This window comes from Marmota monax, unplaced genomic scaffold (assembly GCF_021218885.2).
Source record: "Marmota monax isolate L192 unplaced genomic scaffold, Marmota_monax_Labrador192_F-V1.1 WCK01_AAM20220418_F8-fsc00181, whole genome shotgun sequence".
In the NCBI taxonomy this organism is placed as follows: domain Eukaryota; kingdom Metazoa; phylum Chordata; class Mammalia; order Rodentia; family Sciuridae; genus Marmota; species Marmota monax.
The window spans coordinates 3153039-3174645 of record NW_026694276.1 but is presented as its reverse complement, the minus strand read 5'-3'; the positions used below and the strand labels follow the sequence as shown (position 1 = coordinate 3174645).

At 39.9% G+C, this 21607-nt stretch overlaps 1 protein-coding gene across 1 annotated transcript; it reads right to left on the bottom strand.

Moving 5' to 3' along the window:
- Positions 1-12559: 12559 nt before the first annotated feature.
- Positions 12560-21389, bottom strand: Adam30 (ADAM metallopeptidase domain 30). Its single transcript, XM_046467150.1, is given in 2 exon segments — positions 12560-14673; positions 21266-21389. Coding segments are annotated over 2 exon segments (2238 nt in total).
- Between the last annotated feature and the right edge of the window lie 218 nt (positions 21390-21607).

The window sequence follows — 21607 nt, the reverse complement described above, 5'->3', positions numbered from 1 at the left end:
ACCCATAGGGAGGAACTTAAACCCATCATAGACTGGTTACTTGCCCAGGGACTCCTCATCCCTACTGACTCCCCCTGCAACACTCCCATATTGCCAGTGCACAAACCCTCCAGGGCCTATCGCTTAGTCCAGGACCTCCGCCTAATTATTGAAGCAGTTATTCCCATCCACCCAGTGGTTCCCAACCCTTACACTCTTCTTTCTCATGTCCCACCTTCAACCACTCACTTTACTGTCCTGGATCTTAAAAATGCCTTCTTTACAGTGCCTTTCTATCCTGACTCTTATTACCTCTTTGCCTTCACATGGTAAGACTCTACATCCTTTAGATCTCAACAGCTGACATGGAAAGTCCTACCTCAAGGCTTCAGGGACAGTCCCCACCTCTTTAGGCAAGCCTTGCCACAGGATATAACTGCTTGTGACTTGGGGGATAGCACTCTCTTACAGTTGGATAGAAGCCTTCCCTACCTCCAGGGAAACTGCTGACACTGTTGCCTCCATCCTCATTGAGCCGATCATTTCCAGGTTTGGACTTCCCATGTCTATCTAGTCAGACTATGGTCTGGCTTTCACTTCTCAGGTTGTTCAACTAGTCTCCAAAGGCCTCAACATCACTTGGAGGCTCCACATTCCCTACTGACCCCAATTCTCGGGTAAGGTTAACAGGGCTAAACTTGCTATTGAACTCAGGCTTTCCTGGCCCAATCTCCTGCCATTGGCCCTCACCCAAATTCGAGCAGCCCCTAGAGCCCCCTCAGGCCTTAGCCCCTTTGAACTACTCTATGGGCGCCCTTTCTTAATCAACCAAAGCTTTCCAGTCACTCCTCCTTCCCTGTGTCCTACCTGCCCAATCTCACATTTCTACATCCAAGTGACATGGCAGCAGGATGGCACCACCCACTCTCAGTTGATGGGTCAAGGCAATTGCCCCTCCACTGGCTGCAATCAGGTAGTCTCCCTGGATTCAACCAAGCCACCTCGTCCTACCTATGTTCAGCAATGCTATGCTTCATATCAGACCAAACTGGGAAATCTTGTAAGTGCTGGCCTAACACCTATGTTTAAGAAATGCTTCCAAGAAAAGTCTTGCTATGAGAATCAAGCATACACCAAATTAACTATTTGGGACCCATGGGACCTGAAATGGGCTTCTGGTGTTGATATTAAATTTTATGTTTGGGGTTTTTCCAAGCTTCCCCCAGCCTCTATCAGAGTTTGGAGAACTTGTATACAAGTGTTCTCTCAAATTCACATAACCATCCAGGAGCAAGAGAAGAACTCCAACACCAGCTGGATGCAGTTGCCCATCCTAAAGTGGACCCTTTCTCATGGATGGCCCAAATACATCAGGGCCTTCAGCTTCTCAATTTATCCAAAGTTAATAACATTTCAGACTGTGTCCTCTGTGCAGGTTTGGATTGTATTCTGTTAACTGCGATTCCCATCGATCTTCCTCTCAATACCTCCACCAGACCCCAAGGGCCACCTCCTCCTCCAGCCTTGGAGGAAGTACCTCTTTTTCGTAACTCATCAGGGAATTTCCCCTGCTGCTACCCTTTCTCTGTGCACCTTTTGACCAGATTATTCGAATTTCTTCCCCAACCTTTGCTCTGCCTGGGTTCTTTTTCTGGTGAAATGATACCCTAACAAAAAATCTAAGCCTTCAACATGCCCTTTGCTTTTTGTATTCCTTCCACCTTGGTCCCTCAATTAACTCTGTATGGTGAGGCTGAATTAACATGGCTTGTTACTACTTCCCTTTCCAGGACAAGACAGGCCGCCTTTCTACCTGTAGTAGTTGGACTCTCCCTGGCCTCCTCGATTGCTGCCTCTGGACCAGGGACAGGAGGACTTGGTTATGCAGTAACCGCTACTCAGAAGCTTGAACAATGATTTTGGGACGCGGTTGAGACATTGGCAGACTATCTCGCTACCCTACAAAGGCAAATAACATCTATTGCCCAAGTTTCATTATAGAACCATGGAGCCCTAGATCTCCTGATGGCAGACAAAGGAGGAACCTGTCTATTCCTGAAAGAAGAATGCTGCTACTATATCAATGAAACTGGATTGGTCGAAAAGAATGTCAACACCCCTGTCGTTTGGGTGAAAGGCTTAAACAGCAACAATCAAAGGATCCTTGGCCAGGCTGGCTAAACTCAACCCTCATTATGTGGCTGACTCCCATTCTCACTCCTATATTAGTCATAGGGCTTCTATTAATGATTGCTCCCTGCCTCCTCGGGTTCATTGCCAGAGTGACTTACAACCAAATGCTTCTACATCCCTACAGTCACCTCCCCACTGAATGGACACCCAAGCCACCCCCTTCCCCTCCAGTGCCCCTAGCCAGCAGGAAGTAGCCAGATGAAATTCGCTGCCCTATATCATCAAAAAGGCTGGGATATCAGGTCGATGAAGGTGACTTAGGAACAAAACACCACTGAAAGAAACACCAATCAGGCATCGACAACAGAACCATCTGTCAATCAGTGGGATCTCCTGGCCAATCCTGGGTCTTAGCCAGCTACTCCCAACCAACCCCAGTAGGACAAGGGACTCTAAAAAACCCCTTTTCGGGCCCTAAGCCCAATAAAAATTCCAGTCTGGTCCAGCCTCGACAAGCTTCATCTCAGATCTTCTTACTCTGCCTGTCTGAGAGTTCCACCCGGGAGTGGAATCTCAACAAAGTCTCATTAAGTGGCCTTTTCAAATCTGCTTCCTTTTGGTTGCTGCTGCCTGACCTTACAGACACAAAGATCATCTCTGAGAGAATAAATATCAAGAAACAAGAGGTACCCATGAAGCCAGAATTAGACAGGCAGTCAGTATAGATAGGCAAATCAAGTCAGGTCAGATCAAGGAGGCCAATTTGAATGGAGTCTAGGAAGTTGGAGACTGTCCCCTGAGGGATTGAAATGTTAATTCCTTCAGAGACCTTCCTCCACTCTTATCAAGAACCTGCCTCTGCTCCAACCTGTTGCTGAGGTAACCTGTCCCAGGAATTGTCCCTCCCTACAGGGAACTATAAAGGTTGTTAATTAATGTGGGCTGCATCATCCCGCCCTTCCCCCTTCAGCCCACCTGTTTCCCACCTTTTGGCCATCCCACTGATCATTCCTGGGCACAGTCACTTATGCAGGAAGGAGAGAGATAAGGGGAAGAGGGCAGAAGAGCAAAGGAATCCTAGGACATATAAAAAGGGCAGAACAACTCACGTCTGGGGATGCCAGGATACCAGCTATGGCCCCCTTCTCCCTCCTGGGAGAAATCTATATTACCCCTTTTAAAATTAACTTTGCTTTATATGCTTGCCTCGGTGTGCTTCTCTAATGTTCAAATTTCAACATATGAGGGAGCAGTCACCAATAACCAGCGGTATCACCCACACTAAATCCAAAGGAGTCTCAAATTCAAAGAACACATTTTTACAGATGTTTTTCTTTTGCCAATCTGAGTTGGAAAGGGAGGAACAAAAGAAAATTGTTTACCTTCCTCTCTCAGTCAGGCACTACAGACCGATATCTGGGAGAGCTGACCTTCCTCAACTCTCATAAGTCCACAGTTGGGACAGGATCTCACAACAAAAGATTAACAAACAAGAGAAAACAAGTAAATTGATGAAGGCATGCAGTGCACATCAGGTGGGAGAAAATGAAAGGAAACTCAAGGCAGGGGATTAGAACTCTGACTTACATAGCCACAGATGTCCAAGAGGCATATTTTGAGGTGACATTTTGGTTTCCTTCAGTGCTATGACCCTTCAGTGGGGAAGCATCTTTAATAAATGGTACTAACAATGCAACAGATATCTACACTTCCATGTTTATTGCAGCATTATATTCACAATAGCCAAGATTCAGAAACAACTTAAATGCATATCAATAGATGAACATCCACAATGGGATATTATTCAATCTTTAAAAGGGAGGTACTGACATTTGCAACAACATGAATGAACTTGGAGAACTAATGCTAAGTAAATTAAGCCACTGAGAAAAAGAAAAACATTGTGTGATCTTACTTTTATGAGGAATCTAAGAGAAAAGGAAAGTATAAGAAACAGTGGAATGGTGGTTGCCATAGGTGAGAAGGGAGAAGAAATGGGGAGATATAAAACAAATAGCATAAACAAGCTGTTATAGAGGGAAGATAAGTCTAGACTCTAATGTACAGCAGGAAGACGATAGTACATAACACAATAGTATTACTGTACTCAAACTGTAATGATATTTTACTATATAACAAACATTGTTGATGAAAGAAAGCGAGGAACCCGGAGACAGGCGAGTGATAAATGAAAAACTGAGACCAGGCAGATATACACACAATACATACAATACAATACGCACGACAGTTTATTTGTCAGAGCTGACAAACTAAAGCACATCTCTCCATAGACAGAGAGAGGCAGGGCAGGCTTAGATTTTGGGCCAGGCTCAGGGATCAGAGTGGGAAGGTGGGGGGCTAATGCTGGTGGTTTAAGGGTGGGATAGGTATGAGGAAGTGGTGAGCCTTTCCTGGAAAGGCCCTTGGGCAGGAAAATGGCAGCTGTCACTTAACATGGCCACCCAGATGCTAAGCAAGGACCTTACAGTTAAGAGTAGATTTTAAGTGTTCTTACTTATCACAAAAGAAGTAACTATGCAAATAATAGATATGCTAAATTACTTATCTATAGTAATCATTTCACTGTATTTGCATACCTTAAATTGTATATCTTCATGTTGTATACCTTAAGTTTGTACAATCAAAATATGAACAAAAAATTAAGAAGAATGTGAAGGAATGAAACAGATGGAATCAAAAAGAAGAAATGAAAGGGCTGATGGTGTAGCTCAGTAGTAGAGCCTTTGCCAAGTATATATGACACCCTGAGTTGAACTCCCAGCACTGGAGAGAGAGAGGGAGAGAGAGAGAGAGAGAGAGAGAGAGAGAGAGAGAGAGAGAGAGAGAGAGAGAGAGAGAGAAAGCTAGTATTTACCAATATTGGAAAGAGATGAGCCCAACCAAACATCTCTTAGATCACAATATTGGTCAATAACAAAGATTCTATAACAAATATTTTAAAATGTAACCTGAAATTTACTATGTGAAAGGAAATGTAATTCTTTCTTAAAAATATTTATTTTTTAGTTGTAGTTGGACACAATACCTTTATTTTGCTTATTTATTTTTATGTGTTGCTGAGGATTAAACCCAGGGCTTTGCATGTGCTAGGTGAGCGGTCTAAGCACTGAGCCAGAACCCCAGCCCCAGGGAATGTAATTCTTCATATGATGAGCAAAGACTCTATTTTGTCCTTTGGAAAAAATATTTAGAAATAGGACTAAATGTTAAATACAAGAAACAACAAAGCTAAATTTTTTTTAAAGAGGTCTAGGAAAATTTGCAAATTCCTTATCAAAAGAAATACACTGGGCTGGGGTTGTGGCTCAGCGGTAGAGAAATTGCCTGGCATGTGTAAGGCACTGGGTTTGATCCTCAGCACCACATAAAAATAAATAAAAATAAAACAAAGTCATTGTGTACATCTACAACTAAAAAAAACCAAGACATATTTTCTTAAAAAAAAGAGATACACTGTTATACAATTATATAAGGTAAAACAGAAATCAGTAAAACTTCAAAAATAAAATCATGGTGAGAACTTATGAGGTTGTACTTGTAAGAATATTCACAAGTAACATAAATAAAAATATCTTAGTAAATTAACAAAGTCACTAAGTTAAAAAAAAATAATGCTGGGTGTTGTGTTTTAGTCAGCTTTTCATTGCTGTGACCAAATTACGTGGCAAGAACAACTTAGAGGAGAAAAAGTTGATTTTGGCTCACAGTGTGGAGGTTCAGTGCACGGTCAGCCAACTCCATAACTCTGGGCCCAAGATTAGGCAGAAGGATAGAGCAGAGAAAAAAATCTCTGGACATGGCAACCAGCAAGCAGAGAACTCTACCTAAGAGGGTCAAAATATGAATCCCAAAGGTATACCTCCAGCAACCTATTTACCCCAGTCACAACCTACTTGCTTACTTATCATTTCACCCTTGGACATTCTTATATTGTCTGACACATGACTTTTGAGGGGATATAACCTAAACCATAAGAAGGGAAAACTGGATATCCTGCAAAAGAATAAAGCTGCACCCTTATACCATACACAACAGTAAACCCAAAATGGATCAGAACTCAGCATAAGGCCTGAAATAATAAAAGACTTAGAAGAAAACATAAGGGAAAAGGTTCATGACACTGGATTTGGCAATTGGATTTCTTTCCTATAACACTAAAAACAAAAATAATGAAAGTTAAAAATATCTAAAATTGTACTAATCAAAATAAAATACTTCTGCACACCAAAGCACAAAATTGACCAAATGAAAAGGCAACATACAGGGCTGGGGTTGTGGCTCAGTGTTGGAGCACTGGCCTAGTATGTGTGAGGCATTTGGTTCATTTTTCAGCACCGCATATAAATAAATAAATAAAATAAAGGTCCATCAACAACTAAAAATATATATATTTTTAAAAAGGCAACATACAGGAGAAACTATTTTCAATTTATATAACTGGATAAAAGGTTAATCTTCTGAATATATAAAGAACTCCTACAATTATTCAGAAATAAGAAAGCAAACAACCCAAATAAACAATAGAAAAGGGATTTGAATACAGATTTCTCCAGTAAAGATATCCAGATAGCCAGTAAGTCTATATAAAAGATCTTCAACTTTGCTAATCATTAGAGACATGGAAATCATAATCACAATGAAGTACCACTTTCTACTCATTAGGAAGACTGTTTTCTAAGAACCAGAAAATTCTAGTTTTAGGATAGATACAGAGAAATTGGAACACATGTGCACGTTGAGGGAATTTGAAAGGCTTCAGCTGCCGTGGAAGACAGTAGGGCAGTCAAAAAACTTAAAAATACAATCACCACATGATCTAACAATTCCACTTGTAAATATATACCCCAAATAAAGCAAGGGCATGAACAAATATTTGTTCACAGCAACACTACTAATAATCGAAAAAAAAAAAAGTAGAAGCAACCCAAGTATTCAGTGCATGGTTAAATACTGTGTAGAATATAGCTAAATTCAAATATTATCTAGCGTTACCAAAGAAGGAAATTCCAATACATGGTGAAAACAACACTTGAGACTGAGGGATCTTTGAAATCAAGGGGAGTATTGAGCCGTTACGGATGCTAGCCAGAAAAGGGTCAGATCCTTGGACAAGCTTTTGCAACTTTCAGTAGCAGGGCTAGATAGCAGTTAGAAAAAATGTCCTCTGTATCTATAAACCAAGAGTATTTTTTTTAAAGAGAGAGGGAGAGAGAGAGAATTTTAGTATTTATTTTTTAGTTTTCATCGGACACAATATCTTTGTTTGTATGTGGTGCTGAGGACCCAACCCGGGCCACACGCATGCCAGGGGAGTGCGCTAGCGCTTGAGCCACATCCCCAGCCCATAAACCAAGAGTATTTTTGTAACAGAGATTTGGAGAAGGAAAACATAAACTGAATCAACATTGGCTATGGATAAGAGGGAGAGGATAACACTCAAGTGGAGAAAGTGGACAGTCCATAAGGAGAAGTACTGGTTGCTTTTGAATTGGTTAAGGTTTTAAGTAGGTTGCAATGAATGGCACCTGGCCATCTTTCCTGTGGGATTTAGGTCATATGGTTGGAAATGTGGAATAGTCTTTTGTTGATTTGGCTTATAGCTATTAGCTGATTAATTTTCCTTATCTTGCCTCTCCTCCACCCACTAGTCCTTGTAATTAAATGTAGGATATCTCAGAATTTTTCTCTTATGGACATGTTACAACATACATGATCCCTGAAGACATTGTGCTAAGTAAACCAGTCACAAAAAGAAAAAAATAGTATAAGATTCTGCTTATGTGAGGTATCAAGAATAGTCAGATCTATAGTGACAGAAAGAGGAATGGGAATGGCCAGGGATGGAGAGAGGGAAGACTAGAGAGCTGTTGATGTAGAGTTTTCAATTTTGCAAGATGAAAAGAGTTCTGGGCTGCCTTATACTGTGAAAGGCAGTTTGGATTATTAAATTTGTTTATGTTCCAATTTAAGATACTTCATACATAACAGAAATTTAATGCCCTAGAAAAATTAAAGTAAATAAAACTAAGTAACTTTGTAAACATCTTAAGTTAAGGAAAAAGTTGGATCTCTTATATTTTTATGTAGAATTGGGAATGCAGTCATTTTAGGTCAACTAAAACTATTTAAAAAATATTGCCAGTCTACTCGGTAATCTGGACTTTTCTAAATATGCCACTATAGTTTTGGGCAATAATTGCAGTTATGAAGTTAGATGAAGTACGTAGAAAATTAATTTCTCAGTTTATAAATCAAAAGTGTCATGATATTAAAGCATAGCTCTTTTCAAATCACTTAGTCAATGCCAATAACAAATAAGGAAAATATATACCAGTATTGCTCTAAATATACTGTTTTTATCTGTCCTAAATGACCTAATTGAGTCAGGGAGGGACTTGGCCTGCTTCTCCAACTCTGTGGAGTTTCCACCTCCAGCTTCATTCTAAATAGCTTATATAAGATCAAGTTATTGATATCACTACTACAAAATTCATAAGCTGTGGTCCTAAAGGACACCTACGTTTTTATATTGACTTTTTGCTGTGTGCATTAAAGAATTTGTTGTACTCTTCACAAATCTGATATGAGTTTTTATATCCAACATTTTATTTCTTGGTTTCTTTGGAAGGGAAAATAAAGACTAAGAAAAGAGGTACATCAGGAGAAATGGACTATAAGGTGACACTACACATATGACTAGTTAAATCTCTTTTGACTTTAAAAGATAATGTCATCACAAGGCCAGATATACATATATATATATATATATATATATATATATATATATATATATATATATATATTTATATTTATAAACAAAATCTCCTCCATAAAAGCCATGTTATTCCATGACTGATATTCACAGCAACCATATATATCAACATGTTTTTCACAATCTGATCAGTAATCCACTAAGTATGCTTTTAGAATTGATGTATGTTATTAAGCATAGCAGTCTAAACATTTGTACTTTTAAGGAAATGTGCTTAAAAATGGTTCAGTGATTTGCCCATGAGGACTATTTACAAAGACATCTATTTACGTTAGCCATAAAAAAACCTGATATCAAAAGAGATAATGCTCATGCACACACCAAGATGGCTGCATGCTCTTAAAATATTTACACGTAGTTTCTTCTTTATGAGTCTCCCACACTTTCAATAAAGTGCGCTTCCTTCCATTTTCTCCATATTTCCTTCAGTCTTATTTCTGGGGGATGCATCCTTCCATTTCTACAAATTCAGGCCATCCTTCGTATTTATTTGTATCCTTATTGTTCTTTATGTGCTGTTCAAAAGGACTTTTTGTCTTAATGCCCTTCCCACCACAGAAGACCCAGTTGTCTCTAAAACCAAGAGTAGTAATAGATGTGCTTCCCAATTCAGCAATAAGCTTGTATAAAAATAACCTATAAGCAGTATTTGTTATTTTGCTGTAAGTTGGATGCCTTGCAGATATTTCATAAATATTAATAACCGTTGGGGTACTTTTTCTTCCCTCAAACTGAATGTAATTCACAAGTAAATGCACGTTATGTGTCTAAACAATTTTTGTAAATTTTTTTAGATTTTTGGTGATTATATACTCAATCTCATTCAGCATGTATGTTTTGACATTTAAAATACTTCCCTTGATTCTGTAAATTTTAAAAATAGCTATTTTACAGTTCCAGGGATTGTACAATAAATTTTAGTTTTTTTAAATAATGAAAATAAATATATCTTGTTTTACACATGAATTTTTTTTATTATCTGGCAAAGTAATATATTATGAAACTTCACTTAAGATTTTTTGAAGTATTTATTGTACTGCTTAACATGCAAATAAATTAAATCAGTGCTGTGGTTAAAAAGCAGAAGATATATCATAACATATATAGAATTTTATATCTAGATGCCAGGACACCCCTTTGATTTTAAAGACTGTAAAAGGATGGCTTTTGAAGACGCATTGAAATGTCAAGAGATGGGGTTAGGATTAGTTACCTAGAATAAACAGTACCCGAAAGGGTATTAATATTTATGAAATATCTGAAAGGCATTCAACTTACAGCAACTTACTGCATGGGTGCAGTATGTTTTTGTTTGAATTCTATCTTGTACAGATTAAATTTTTTAAGTAAAATTATAAAGTTTAAATAAAACTATAGATCTGACTATTCTTGATACCTCACATAAGCAGAATCTTATACTACTTTTCTTTCTGTGACTGGTTTACTTAGCACAATGTCTTCAGGGATCATGCCAACTTAACTTTGGAAGCAATAATTTTACTACATTTTATTTCCAGATCTCTTTAAAGTCAGCATTATAAGTGAAACAATGCTCACTTAACATTAATAATTTTCTTTATTCAAGTAGAAATTTGATGTTGACATTTCAGTAGTTTACATGGTATTTATTTAAGGGCTTGTGGAGGCATATTTTTATTTGTAATCACAGATGCTTTTCTAGAACAAATGTATTATTATATGAATGTTAAAATAGAGTAAGAGGAAGTAGGAAATAAGTAATATTTGGAAAATTAAAGAAAAACGGAGCCAGTCTTCATATTCCTGACTTTAATATGATTAAATGAAATTTATCATTGTGGTTTCTATGTTGTATTTGTTTTTCAATGAATCAGCTAATATTTTATAATTTTATGGTAGCTGAAAATTCATTTAGCCTGTATTTTACTTTATACTTTTAAAATTTACACAGATTATAAATAATTTGACTAAAACACATAATTTTATTCTGTTTGATCCTCAAAAAAAAAAAACCAGAAAGAAAGAAAGAAAGAAAAGAGTTCTGGACATTACAATGTGAATATTCTAAACACTACTGAACTGTCCACAAAAATGGTCAACATTTTATGTACCCCACTGAAAACTGTAAAAACATTTGCCAATATAAAAATATCTTTAGGGTTTCTTAGTAAATGTTCCTCTCTAAATATAGTTCCTGAATTACTATTAAATTTTTCTTGTATAATTTATAACCTGTATAAACCTGCATAGGTTAACCCTGCTGTGACTCATTTTCTATTTGGAAAAAACAACGGCAACCCCACAGAATTATTTTAAGCTGCACACACAATGGTACACATGAAGCTCCTAGAACACTGCCTGACACCTCGTATGCTCTGAGGAATGTTAGCCACCACTATCAGTATGTAGCTATGATTCAAGGTCCTTGGTTTCTAGGACACTCTTCATTGAAGGCTAAGCCTGATACATGTTTGGAATGATGATCAGCACAAAACCCGGTTACTTGATGTTTGCCTCCGAGTGAAAACAGTCCCCAAGCAATCCAGAAGAACCTGGTGACTGAGGAGCAGGAGGTTGGGGTGGGGCTCAGAGGCCTGCAGTGCTTCTGGGGAGGGAGGGGACCGTGGGCAGGAGTAGAAGAGCAGGAAGACCCAGCCTCCTGCAAGCCCAGCACCTTGGACTGAGAGGTCTGGGAGGGCCAAGCCCCTGCCTGAATATGAGAGTTGGGCACCCACCCCCTTGTAACGTGCCACTCAGTCCTCACCTCCTACCCAAGGAGCAGTGTGAAGGGGACAGAGATGTGGAGGCAGAGACATGGAGGTCCTTGGAGGTGGAAGGCATCCCTGCTCGCCTCTGTTGTACTTGGGAGTGTGGCAGTCCTAGGCCAGGTGTCCCTCAGCATACATTCAAAAAAGACTGCCCAGCAAGCATATGACCCAAACACAGAAATTTGCTCACATTCGGACACTGCTGAAGATGGGAATCATCTATAGATTGTGGACTAATGCAGGTGTTATGATGGGTCAGTAGAGTTTACCCAGTTGAGGTCACCTCAGACGTGCTACAAGAAGACCCTGCCTTGTAGAGCCAGAGAGACCAGGAGAAAGGCATGACAGAGAAAATGCTCATTGAAGGCACAGCCTTTAATTTCATGTTGTTTATTTATAAAATGTGTTATCTTCACTTATCATGCAAGATGGGGCTCAGGTGCAGCTCTCAGCAGTGAGCAAGTTATAGGACGCAGAGGGAGAGGCAGATCATTACTTCATTTACTGGAATTTTAAGGCAGGGCTACACCTTCAAAACCATGGATTGCTGGAGATGTAGCTCAGTAGTAGAGTACTTGCCTAGCATGCACGAGGCCCTGGGTTCCATCTTCAGTCCAAAGTTCCACAAAACAAAACAGCAACAACAACAACATGGTAATTTCAAAGGGTTAGTGTAGAAATGCCATTAGGGCATTCTTTTCAGGTCACCCCAAATTGGTTACAAATGGAGGGACAAGGGTGAATACTAGGAAAATAAAATGCACTGATTTTTTTTTCTTCCAAAACAAGAATGTCATTTATTTGCTGATCAAATTGTGTGTGAAATTTAAGTTAAGAATTTTTTTGGAGAAGAATGAAGAGCCGTTGGGATCAATGATAAGCTTGTTAAACAACTGACTCTATGTTATCAAATGACTAAGGATTGCTTGTTTACTTTATTCGTTTCTTTCTCGGGATCTGTTGTCTTAATGTTAGTTTGTGGTTTCTTTGGTTTGGGTTGTAAACATTTTACTATTAATTGCCTGAAACACACAATAATTGCTGAGATGATAAATAAAACAAGGCGCAAGAGCATAACAGACAAAACCTGAATTGTTGGGGGCACCAGCTCCTTCCGTGGTCCCGGGGGTCCACTGTCAATGCTCCCTCCATACCCGAACTCCTCGCAGAATGGAGGGGCCCAGCCATACATGCAGTGGCAGTTTCTATTAGCGTTGCAAACGCCTCGGCCGTTGCACTTCTCAGGCACACAGTCAAATTTCAGGACTGAGCTATTGACACAATTTGTCTTAAAACATACCTGGTCCTCGCCACAGGATGTGCCGTCATATATCATACCTATGTCAGGTATCCCCATCGGATGCATGCTTAGATGGTAGCCTGTGCCCCAGCAGATGATATTGTCCTCTTCCAGATGGGTGGACATTATAATTGTGTGGTCTGGCAAATCAGGGATCACTTTGACATTTATACACTGCAGCCTTCCACATATCGCATTTTCCTTCTTACACTTTATATATGTATGGACATCTTCTATCGCACAGTGACCATATTGATCACCTTGTATATTAATTACCTCATAGCACTTAGTAGGAGCCTCCCTAGCATCAGGTCCAAAAATGCTTTGGCACTGCATGTATCTGGATCGGCACTTTTGATTGTAACAACGGCCTTCATAACTGCAAGGGGTCCCATCTTGCTTGTAAGTGTCAGCTGGGCACTTATCTGAGTTCCCATAACAATACTCTGGAAGATCACATTCATTTTCTTCATCCCTACACACATATCCAGATGGAAGAAAGTTACATTTGTCACAGCAAAGTCCAATGCTACAGTTGGCACCCAGTTTCAATTTACAGTCTGCTCTACAACACAAATCTTCCTCACATTCTTCTATTGAACCACAATCACATTCCTCATTCTGTTCTATAATTCTGTTTCCACATCTGCTTTTTATATAATGTGGTTGTGGGATATTATTTAGGCATTTCGCTGCTTGAGACAAGTGTTTAAAATAAAGTTCGTAACTACAATTACTAAATCCAGTTCGCCCTGTGCCCATGATGCAGCTCTTCCTACCTCTACATTGGCAGTATTCTTTATCATGTAACATTCCCACAGAATGGCCCAGTTCATGAGCAGTCCAAGTGGCAGGTCCAAGGACATTTTCATTTAGAAAGGTACTTATTGATCCAGATAAATCTGTACTACACACTCTTCCCCAGGAAAGTGCGAGGGCATCTATATATTTTCTGGAAATATATAAGTGTACCCAATCTGTAGTAATCCGAGTAGTTATTGTGTATTTTCTATATCGTATAAATTCTTTTAATACATCAGCTAAAGCCGGATGATCAGTACGTATTAGGCCTTCATTGCTCCATACTTCAATGCCTTTTAGATGTATCCTCATATTGATATCTTGATAGTAGGTGTCAATAATCGAAGTCAAAAGAATAGCATCATAGAGAATTAGAGAGAGATTATGTTTCACAAATTCAAATCTTCTAGTATCAAAGATCATGACCAATTCCAAATACTTTTGGTGTTTATAGGACATAGTATAGTCACTTATCCTAGCCATATCCTCCTGCTGGGCCATTTGCCTTTCTGTTTCATCATCAGTTAGACCACAGGTCTGATTGCTAACCTCATCCTTCAGGAGATACACAACATGTTCAAAAGTGGACGAGGCCTTGAGGGGCTCGATTTGGTACTGTTTGGCATCGATGCTCAGTACGCCTCGGAGTCCCCCCACGCATGTACTGAGAGTGGCGTCAGAGTCCTGAAATCCTTCCACCAGGCCCATATAGTTGCAGTCCTTGGGTATATAAGGGTGATCTTCCAGCAGTTGTCCCTCTTATGTGAAGGAGAAAACACGTAGATGTTGCGGCAACAGAAGTTTCTTGGGCCACAGGTGGATGATGTGCTTCTTACCTGCTAACTGCAGGAGGTAGGCCACGGAACTGGGGACACCCTGCTCCTCTCGCCAGAAGCTCAGCTTCTTGGGGATGGTGATTTTGAAGCCAGATTTAAAGTTAGGTAGTCAGTGTAGTTAGGTAAATCGGGTCTAATACCGAGTGAAATCTAAAATGGAGGCCATGCTGGCAATGATTCCGGGAAACGCAGGACAACTCAAGGAATGTTAATGAAGTCCGAAAAGGCCCTAGGCCAAAGTCCACCTCAAAGAAATGTTAATGAACAGCCCCCAGCAAAAAGGTGCTGACTCAGTCCTTCCTGACCAGATTACTTCTTTGGCCCACCTGTGTCCCACCCCTCGGTCCTTCCCACCTACATTCCATTACTGAAAGAACTATAAAAAGGGGAGACAACATCCCTTCCATGGATTCCACCTCTTGGGTCCCCTTCTTCCTCCGGGAGAAGTCTTTTCTGCTGTCCTTTAATAAACTTCTAATTTCTACTCTGACCTTGCCTCGGCGTGCTTCTTTGGTGTTATTCTTCAACATTGGGGAAGCAAGAACTCGTCACCGGTCAACAGCGGTAACATATTGGAGGTCCCAAACCGAGATTCTACACCGAGGTAAGTGCACGCACCCCATGTCTGTTTGAGGTGCATCTTTCTCTTTCTTTCTGGAGGGTAAGGTGGGCACCCGATGGCTACTTAAACGCAATTAGTGCAGCCGCCACTCTTCAAGACTCGGGTGAGAGGTTTCCCGGCCTAGGCAGCTCTCAATCACCTGTTCAATACAGAGCAGGCATGTTGGGTTCTGCCAAAGCCGCTTCCAACTTTTCTGTCTGGGCCTGGAGAGCAATTGGCGTAAGTACACAGTGTCCCGAATCCCGATCTGCCTCGGATGCGTGGAGGTGGAGGAAGGAGTTTGGAACAACTGCGGAATTCCGGTCTGGGCTACACTCAGACGTATTCTTAAGGTTCCTTTCTCTTGAGCCCCCTTCCGACAGCCCTCAGGGGTATCCAGGGTGATCGGTAGATGAATGGCACTGAGGGAAAGCCCCAATCACTTTTGCCTCCGTATGGGCCATGCAACACTCCCAACCCCGCATCCATTCCTCCTGGATGCTCCCCTTCCTTCGCAGGTCAGAAATGTTAGCAATTCAGGTTGTAGGACTGAGAGAAAGGCATGGGATAATTAGCAAAATCTGCCCAGGTTCTCTAAGATGCATAGGTAACTTTAACTAGTCTGTTTTACCGCCCCAATGTTTAAAATGTGTTGTGTTCCTTAAGCTGCTAGAGAGGCATTTTTAGAATCAACTCCTCTGGTAATCTGCTACCTTACAACCAGTAGATATCCCTTAACACTTAGGCGGCTCCTTCAGTCTACAGAGCAAAGGCAACAAAGAGCACAGGATTCTCTTTTGCAATGGGTTTTTAGTGGCCGGGAGGATAAGCAGTAATGCCCTTAAGTCTGAATCCTCCCAGGGTCTCTGGCACAGGGCAAACTGAGACCCTAGCACTTTGCTAAAGGGGACCAGAAACCCCTTGGCAAAGCAAGGTGAGAGACGGGTTTTCTGGACCTTTTAGGAAGCTCAAGCTTAGGGAGACGTCCCTAATGAGAACAGTTTTCTCTGGCGCGGCGTGGGCGCCTGAGTCCTGTTCTTCTCACTCAGACGGGAGCTTCTCTCTCTCCAATATGCCAGGTGCACCACTAGCCTGCGTATTGAAAAATTGGGATAAATTTGAACCTCAGAACCTCAGACGCTCAAGAAAAAGCACCTCATTTTCTTGGCCTGGCCTCAATACAGACTCTCTGATGGAGAAACCTGGCCACCAGAGGGAAATATCAATTTTAATACAATTTAACAGTTTGATAAAATTTACAAAAAAGGAAATGGTGTGAGGTGCTGTATGTTCAGATTTTCTTTGCTCTAAGGGAAAATCCTAAATTATGCCAACAGTGTAAAGTAGACTTAGCTATGATATCTGCCATGAAGAGAAAAAATCTTGGACTCACTGAGGAAAAAGAATCAAGAGAAAAATTTGGGCCGATCAAAGTACATACCCCCTTCCCCCTTCAAGACCTAAGGCAGATAAAAACTGACTCTCCTGGAAAGTTAGGAGATAAGCCAGATTGCCTGGGATTGGATCTATCCAAAGGAGCTAATCCTGTAAGTAAAAGGGAAACTGAGGATTCCCAGCAGCTGCCAGAGCCATTTTCGCTTTGGGGAATTTCCTCATTCTTCCCTGCACTGTAAGGATTGCTCCATCTCTGTCCACTTAAGTCAGTCACACTGAGACCCTTGATTTTACACCCATAGTTGCCCCTCTGTGAAAACATCTGGTCCACTCATGGGAAATCTAAGGTGCCACTGATAGGAGTCATAATTAAATGGAAGTTAAAAACCCGGAGAGATTTTTTTCTTATCTGGTCTGTTTTAAAGGTTATTATAGGTTGTTTCTTGGGGATGATCTTGGCTAAATGTGTGTCTAAAAGATGATTTTTTTATTGTAACATCTGGTATCTAAATGAGTTTGAAGCATTGCATAATCTTGCAGTTAAAAGTTGGGGTTAGGTAATTGTTTAGTTTGATTTCAGATAATTCATGCCAGAGAACTTAAATACTTAGGATAGAAAATTGGAAGTAGTAACTCCCAATCATTTAGTTTTATTTTGAACTGGGTAGCCTGAGAAGATTTCACTAGGTGTACCAGTGCATTAACTTGGGCAAGGATAGTAAATTATGATATGGTATCTGTTCCCCTCAGTGTGTAAGATTTAGGAAAAATGTTGAATTGAAACGTTGGTCTGGCTTATTGAAATAACATTGAATAGCAACAGTCTTAAATTTTTAAAGCTTAATTTTGGATATACAAGGTAGTGTGTGGTTCTCAAGATTTTTTTCAGGTGATTTAATGTAACTTAATACTACTTTAGGAACTTCAGAACAAAGGAAGTGACTTAATGATCCTAAAGAAATTTCTTCTGATGGTAGAGATCCTATTTTCAGTTTTGTGTGAGCAAGTTTTTCTAGTGTAGGAAAATGTAAAGGTATGAAATTTTGTAAATTGTATCTTAAACTTGTATCATAATTTTCAACATCCAAACCTGAAAATTGTGACTTATGGTTAAAATGCCTTAGGCATGAGGTTTCTGCTCAGAATTCCAGTTTTCCCAGTTCCTTCCAGACCTCAGCCAGGACTTAAGTTGATATGCAAATAGAAGAAGCCTAGAGCACTCAGTATGAGACAGATCTGAGGCCCAAGAAAAAAAAAAGAGTAAAGTGTCTTTTTATGGGAACTCAAACTAGATTAAACCAAAGAGTAAATTGTATGGCATTTACTAATTACTGGCCGGTCAATTTTTTCTAGGACTTTTGCTTTTTTCTTAGATTCTGTATTTTTTTTTGAGCTCGTGATTTTGATCCTACAGAGAAGTTAATGTTTTTCTGATAAGTTCTATTTTTGATCAACTGGAGTTTTTTTTAAACATTGCAATGAGATTTCACCTGAAAAAGCTAAGGCCTTTACTATTGTGTTGTGTTACACTTGTGTTACGTGTTGTATGTCGGTATGTCTGTGTGTATGTCCATATATCGTGCAGTGATATGACAATTGACAGATGAGGAGCGCTCATGAAAAATTAAAAAAAATGGATCCAAATATCTTTGATTCACGTGATTCAAATGGTTCAATTTAAATTGGGTAAACAGATGAAAGTAAAGATGTCTTTAAAATTAAGCTTATAAGTTTTTCTAGATGTTCAAAAAGGCCCTAATAAAATGTTAAATCTGCTTAAATTCAAAAAATTTACAAGTATTCAAAATGTGAACAGAAGGTTAACAGATAAAAGAAACTAGAAGGTTCTAGATATGGATTTAATAGAGGGAAAATGTGTTTCTGGATAAGAGTATATGATTAAGTAATTAAGAGGGTTTAAGTAAATGATATAAAAAAGGTCTGTGTAAGTTGCTTATAAGTGTAGGTTTTTGAACAAGTAATCTTAAAGAAATTAAACAGCTGGTCAAACAAGTGCTGTTGTTTTAGAGAATTGTGCTATGTTATTTCTTTAAAAAGCTAAACTTGATTAATATAAAAACATCAATGTAATTGTGGTGTTAATGTGTCCATATCTTCCAGGTATAGAAGTCTATAAGGTAGAAGCTTTAGAAAGAGCATTATATCAAGCTGGTGTTCTCAAGTTGTATGGTAATTTTAGGCTTAAAAAAGAAAAACATGTTGGAGATTTATTTATATCATTTGTGTTCTATAACTGGACTTGTTATCAATAAGATATGTAAAGTTCTATGTTACTTTTTACACTGAGATACAATTTAAATGTATTTTTAAGTTAATGAGAGCCTAATCTTTGTGAAGGTTTTATTGCAAAACACAAAAGTACTTTGCTACTTTTCTACAAAAGGTTAAAAGCTTTCAGTCTTTCTTCAATTCATGTTTTAGATGTGATATTCATGTTGTGTTTGCTCAAGTTCACAACAATTTATGTAGGCTTTGTAAAATGATGTTTGAAAAGCAAAGATCAGTGATCAGTTTCAGAACTACAGTACTTAAGATTTATGAAAAGCCCTGCCTTACTTGAGATAAGGCTCTGTCCCATCTCACTACATGTGAAAGTGACTATGAAAGAAGTAGGCCAGATTTCAGTACAGTTAAAGTTGTGTCCAAAAGTAGTTTTTTGCCAAGATTATTAGGATCTCAAACAGGGAATTATGATGTATAACCCTGCCAGAATTCAAGGTAGCTATTATATAAGCTAAATGTTTTTACTCTTGATAATTTTATTTTGTAGTTTTCTTAAATGATTTAGGATTGCCTGTTAATGTTTTAAAGAGGTACTGCTTTAAGAACACAACCTGGGTCAACATAAGATAAGGAGTTATCACCTACAGGATAGAGAGATAGACATTAAAGCCCAGTGCTCTTTAATATAAGGCTGTTAACTTATTTGCTGGATGTTTAAGATTAAGTTTTAAAATTAAAGTTAAATTAAAAGGGCCAAGAAAACCAATATTTGGCTCTTGCCCTCTAAGTCAGTCTGAATCAGGGAATAGGGGACTTCTCCAAAGGGCTCTGCAACTCTAGGCCACATAACCTCCTGATCAGGGAGATTAATGAGACCAGTGGAGGACAGAAAGCCAATCAGTGCATTTGCTGTGAAGAGGAGGGTCATCAGAAAAGGGAGACATCCCTGATGCTTCCAAGGGAAGCCACATGGTCAAGCAAGGCCTGGACCCATCCTAGCGCAATGGCACTAGCAGAACTGAGAAGCTGCTGTGAAGTTCCCGAGGACTCCCAGGGAAACTCAGCTGACTGTTAACAATAGATAGAAACAAAAGTCAGTTTGACTTGCTTCATCTTAAACACTTAGCAAAGACAGTCAAAGCCAAAACACAGCTATTCCTGGACATTTTAAATAATAATAATAGTTAAATGTAACTTCCAAAAATAAGTAAACTGGAGGCTACAAAAGAGATTCTCAGACAGGAATGCCTGATAACTATCAAAAGGAACTGCCAAAGTAGTTTTTAGTTTAAGGCCTTTATTTCTAACTTACACAGGTAGGCTTAGTGTTTGCAAGTATGGTTATCCAGCCCTAAGTAACAGAATTAAAGATTTCTCTATTAGACACAGGGGTCATACTAGTAAAAGGATTTTACAAGACCAGATGACATTAAATTATTAAACTGTATCTTAAGGAAAAGGACATCTGTAACCCTAAAAGTTAAATGTTGTGTTTACATCCCTGACATTTCTCGCAATGTGACAAATATCCTTAAAGATTTACATGCTCAGATAGAAGCCATGTCCTCAGCAACTTTGTCATGGAAACAATATCTTAGCTCCTAGTTCTTGGTACTTCCTGGTGGAAAACATTGTTAATCTTTGTCTTTGCCATCATACTCATTGGCATATTCCTGTGGTATGGCATTTATTGCTGCTGCATCGATATGGTTCCAGTACTAATGAATTCTTGTTTCTCTTATAGACCATCCATCACTCAAATGGCCCTCCAGCCTATTACTTCTCAATCAGATGTATATCATGGACCACTCGATAGACCCGATTTTTAAAGGGGGACTCCAAACTGCTTGCCCCACACCGTCCCTTTTCAGCCTGAAGAAGCCAGAGAGATTCTCTTCGCCCCCCTTCCTTACAGCAGTAAGGAGTTCCCAACTTAGAGGGGGGAATGAAGCCAGATTTAAAGTTAGGTAGTCAGTGTAGTTAGGTAAATCGGGTCTAATACCGAGTGAAATCTAAAATGGAGGCCATGCTGGCAATGATTCCGGGAAACGCAGGACAACTCAAGGAATGTTAATGAAGTCCGAAAAGGCCCTAGGCCAAAGTCCACCTCAAAGAAATGTTAATGAACAGCCCCCAGCAAAAAGGTGCTGACTCAGTCCTTCCTGACCAGATTACTTCTTTGGCCCACCTGTGTCCCACCCCTCGGTCCTTCCCACCTACATTCCATTACTGAAAGAACTATAAAAAGGGGAGACAACATCCCTTCCATGGATTCCACCTCTTGGGTCCCCTTCTTCCTCCGGGAGAAGTCTTTTCTGCTGTCCTTTAATAAACTTCTAATTTCTACTCTGACCTTGCCTCGGCGTGCTTCTTTGGTGTTATTCTTCAACATTGGGGAAGCAAGAACTCGTCACCGGTCAACAGTGGTAACAATTTCGTAGGAGTCAAATTCCAGTTGGTGGAAAAGTAAGTCATCTCCCAGAGAGTCAAGGAGGAGCAGGGCCAGACCCAGCACGGGGAGCAGGAGGCCTTGGCAGAGGAAGGTCTGCTGGGACCTCATGGTCTGTCTGTTCCCTCCTCAGGAGTTGCAGGGGCAACTCCAGCCTGGCGAGTCAGACTTCCCCGAACCGCCGCTAGAGGCGCAGGATCGCCAGGGGCGGGGTCCTCCCCATAGAGACCGAGGGGACTCTGTCCTGGGGGCCTGGTCTAGCTGACTGTCCCAAAGGCGCGCGCCGGGTCCAACGCATCCAGTTCGTTTTCTGGGCGGTGCGTTGGGCG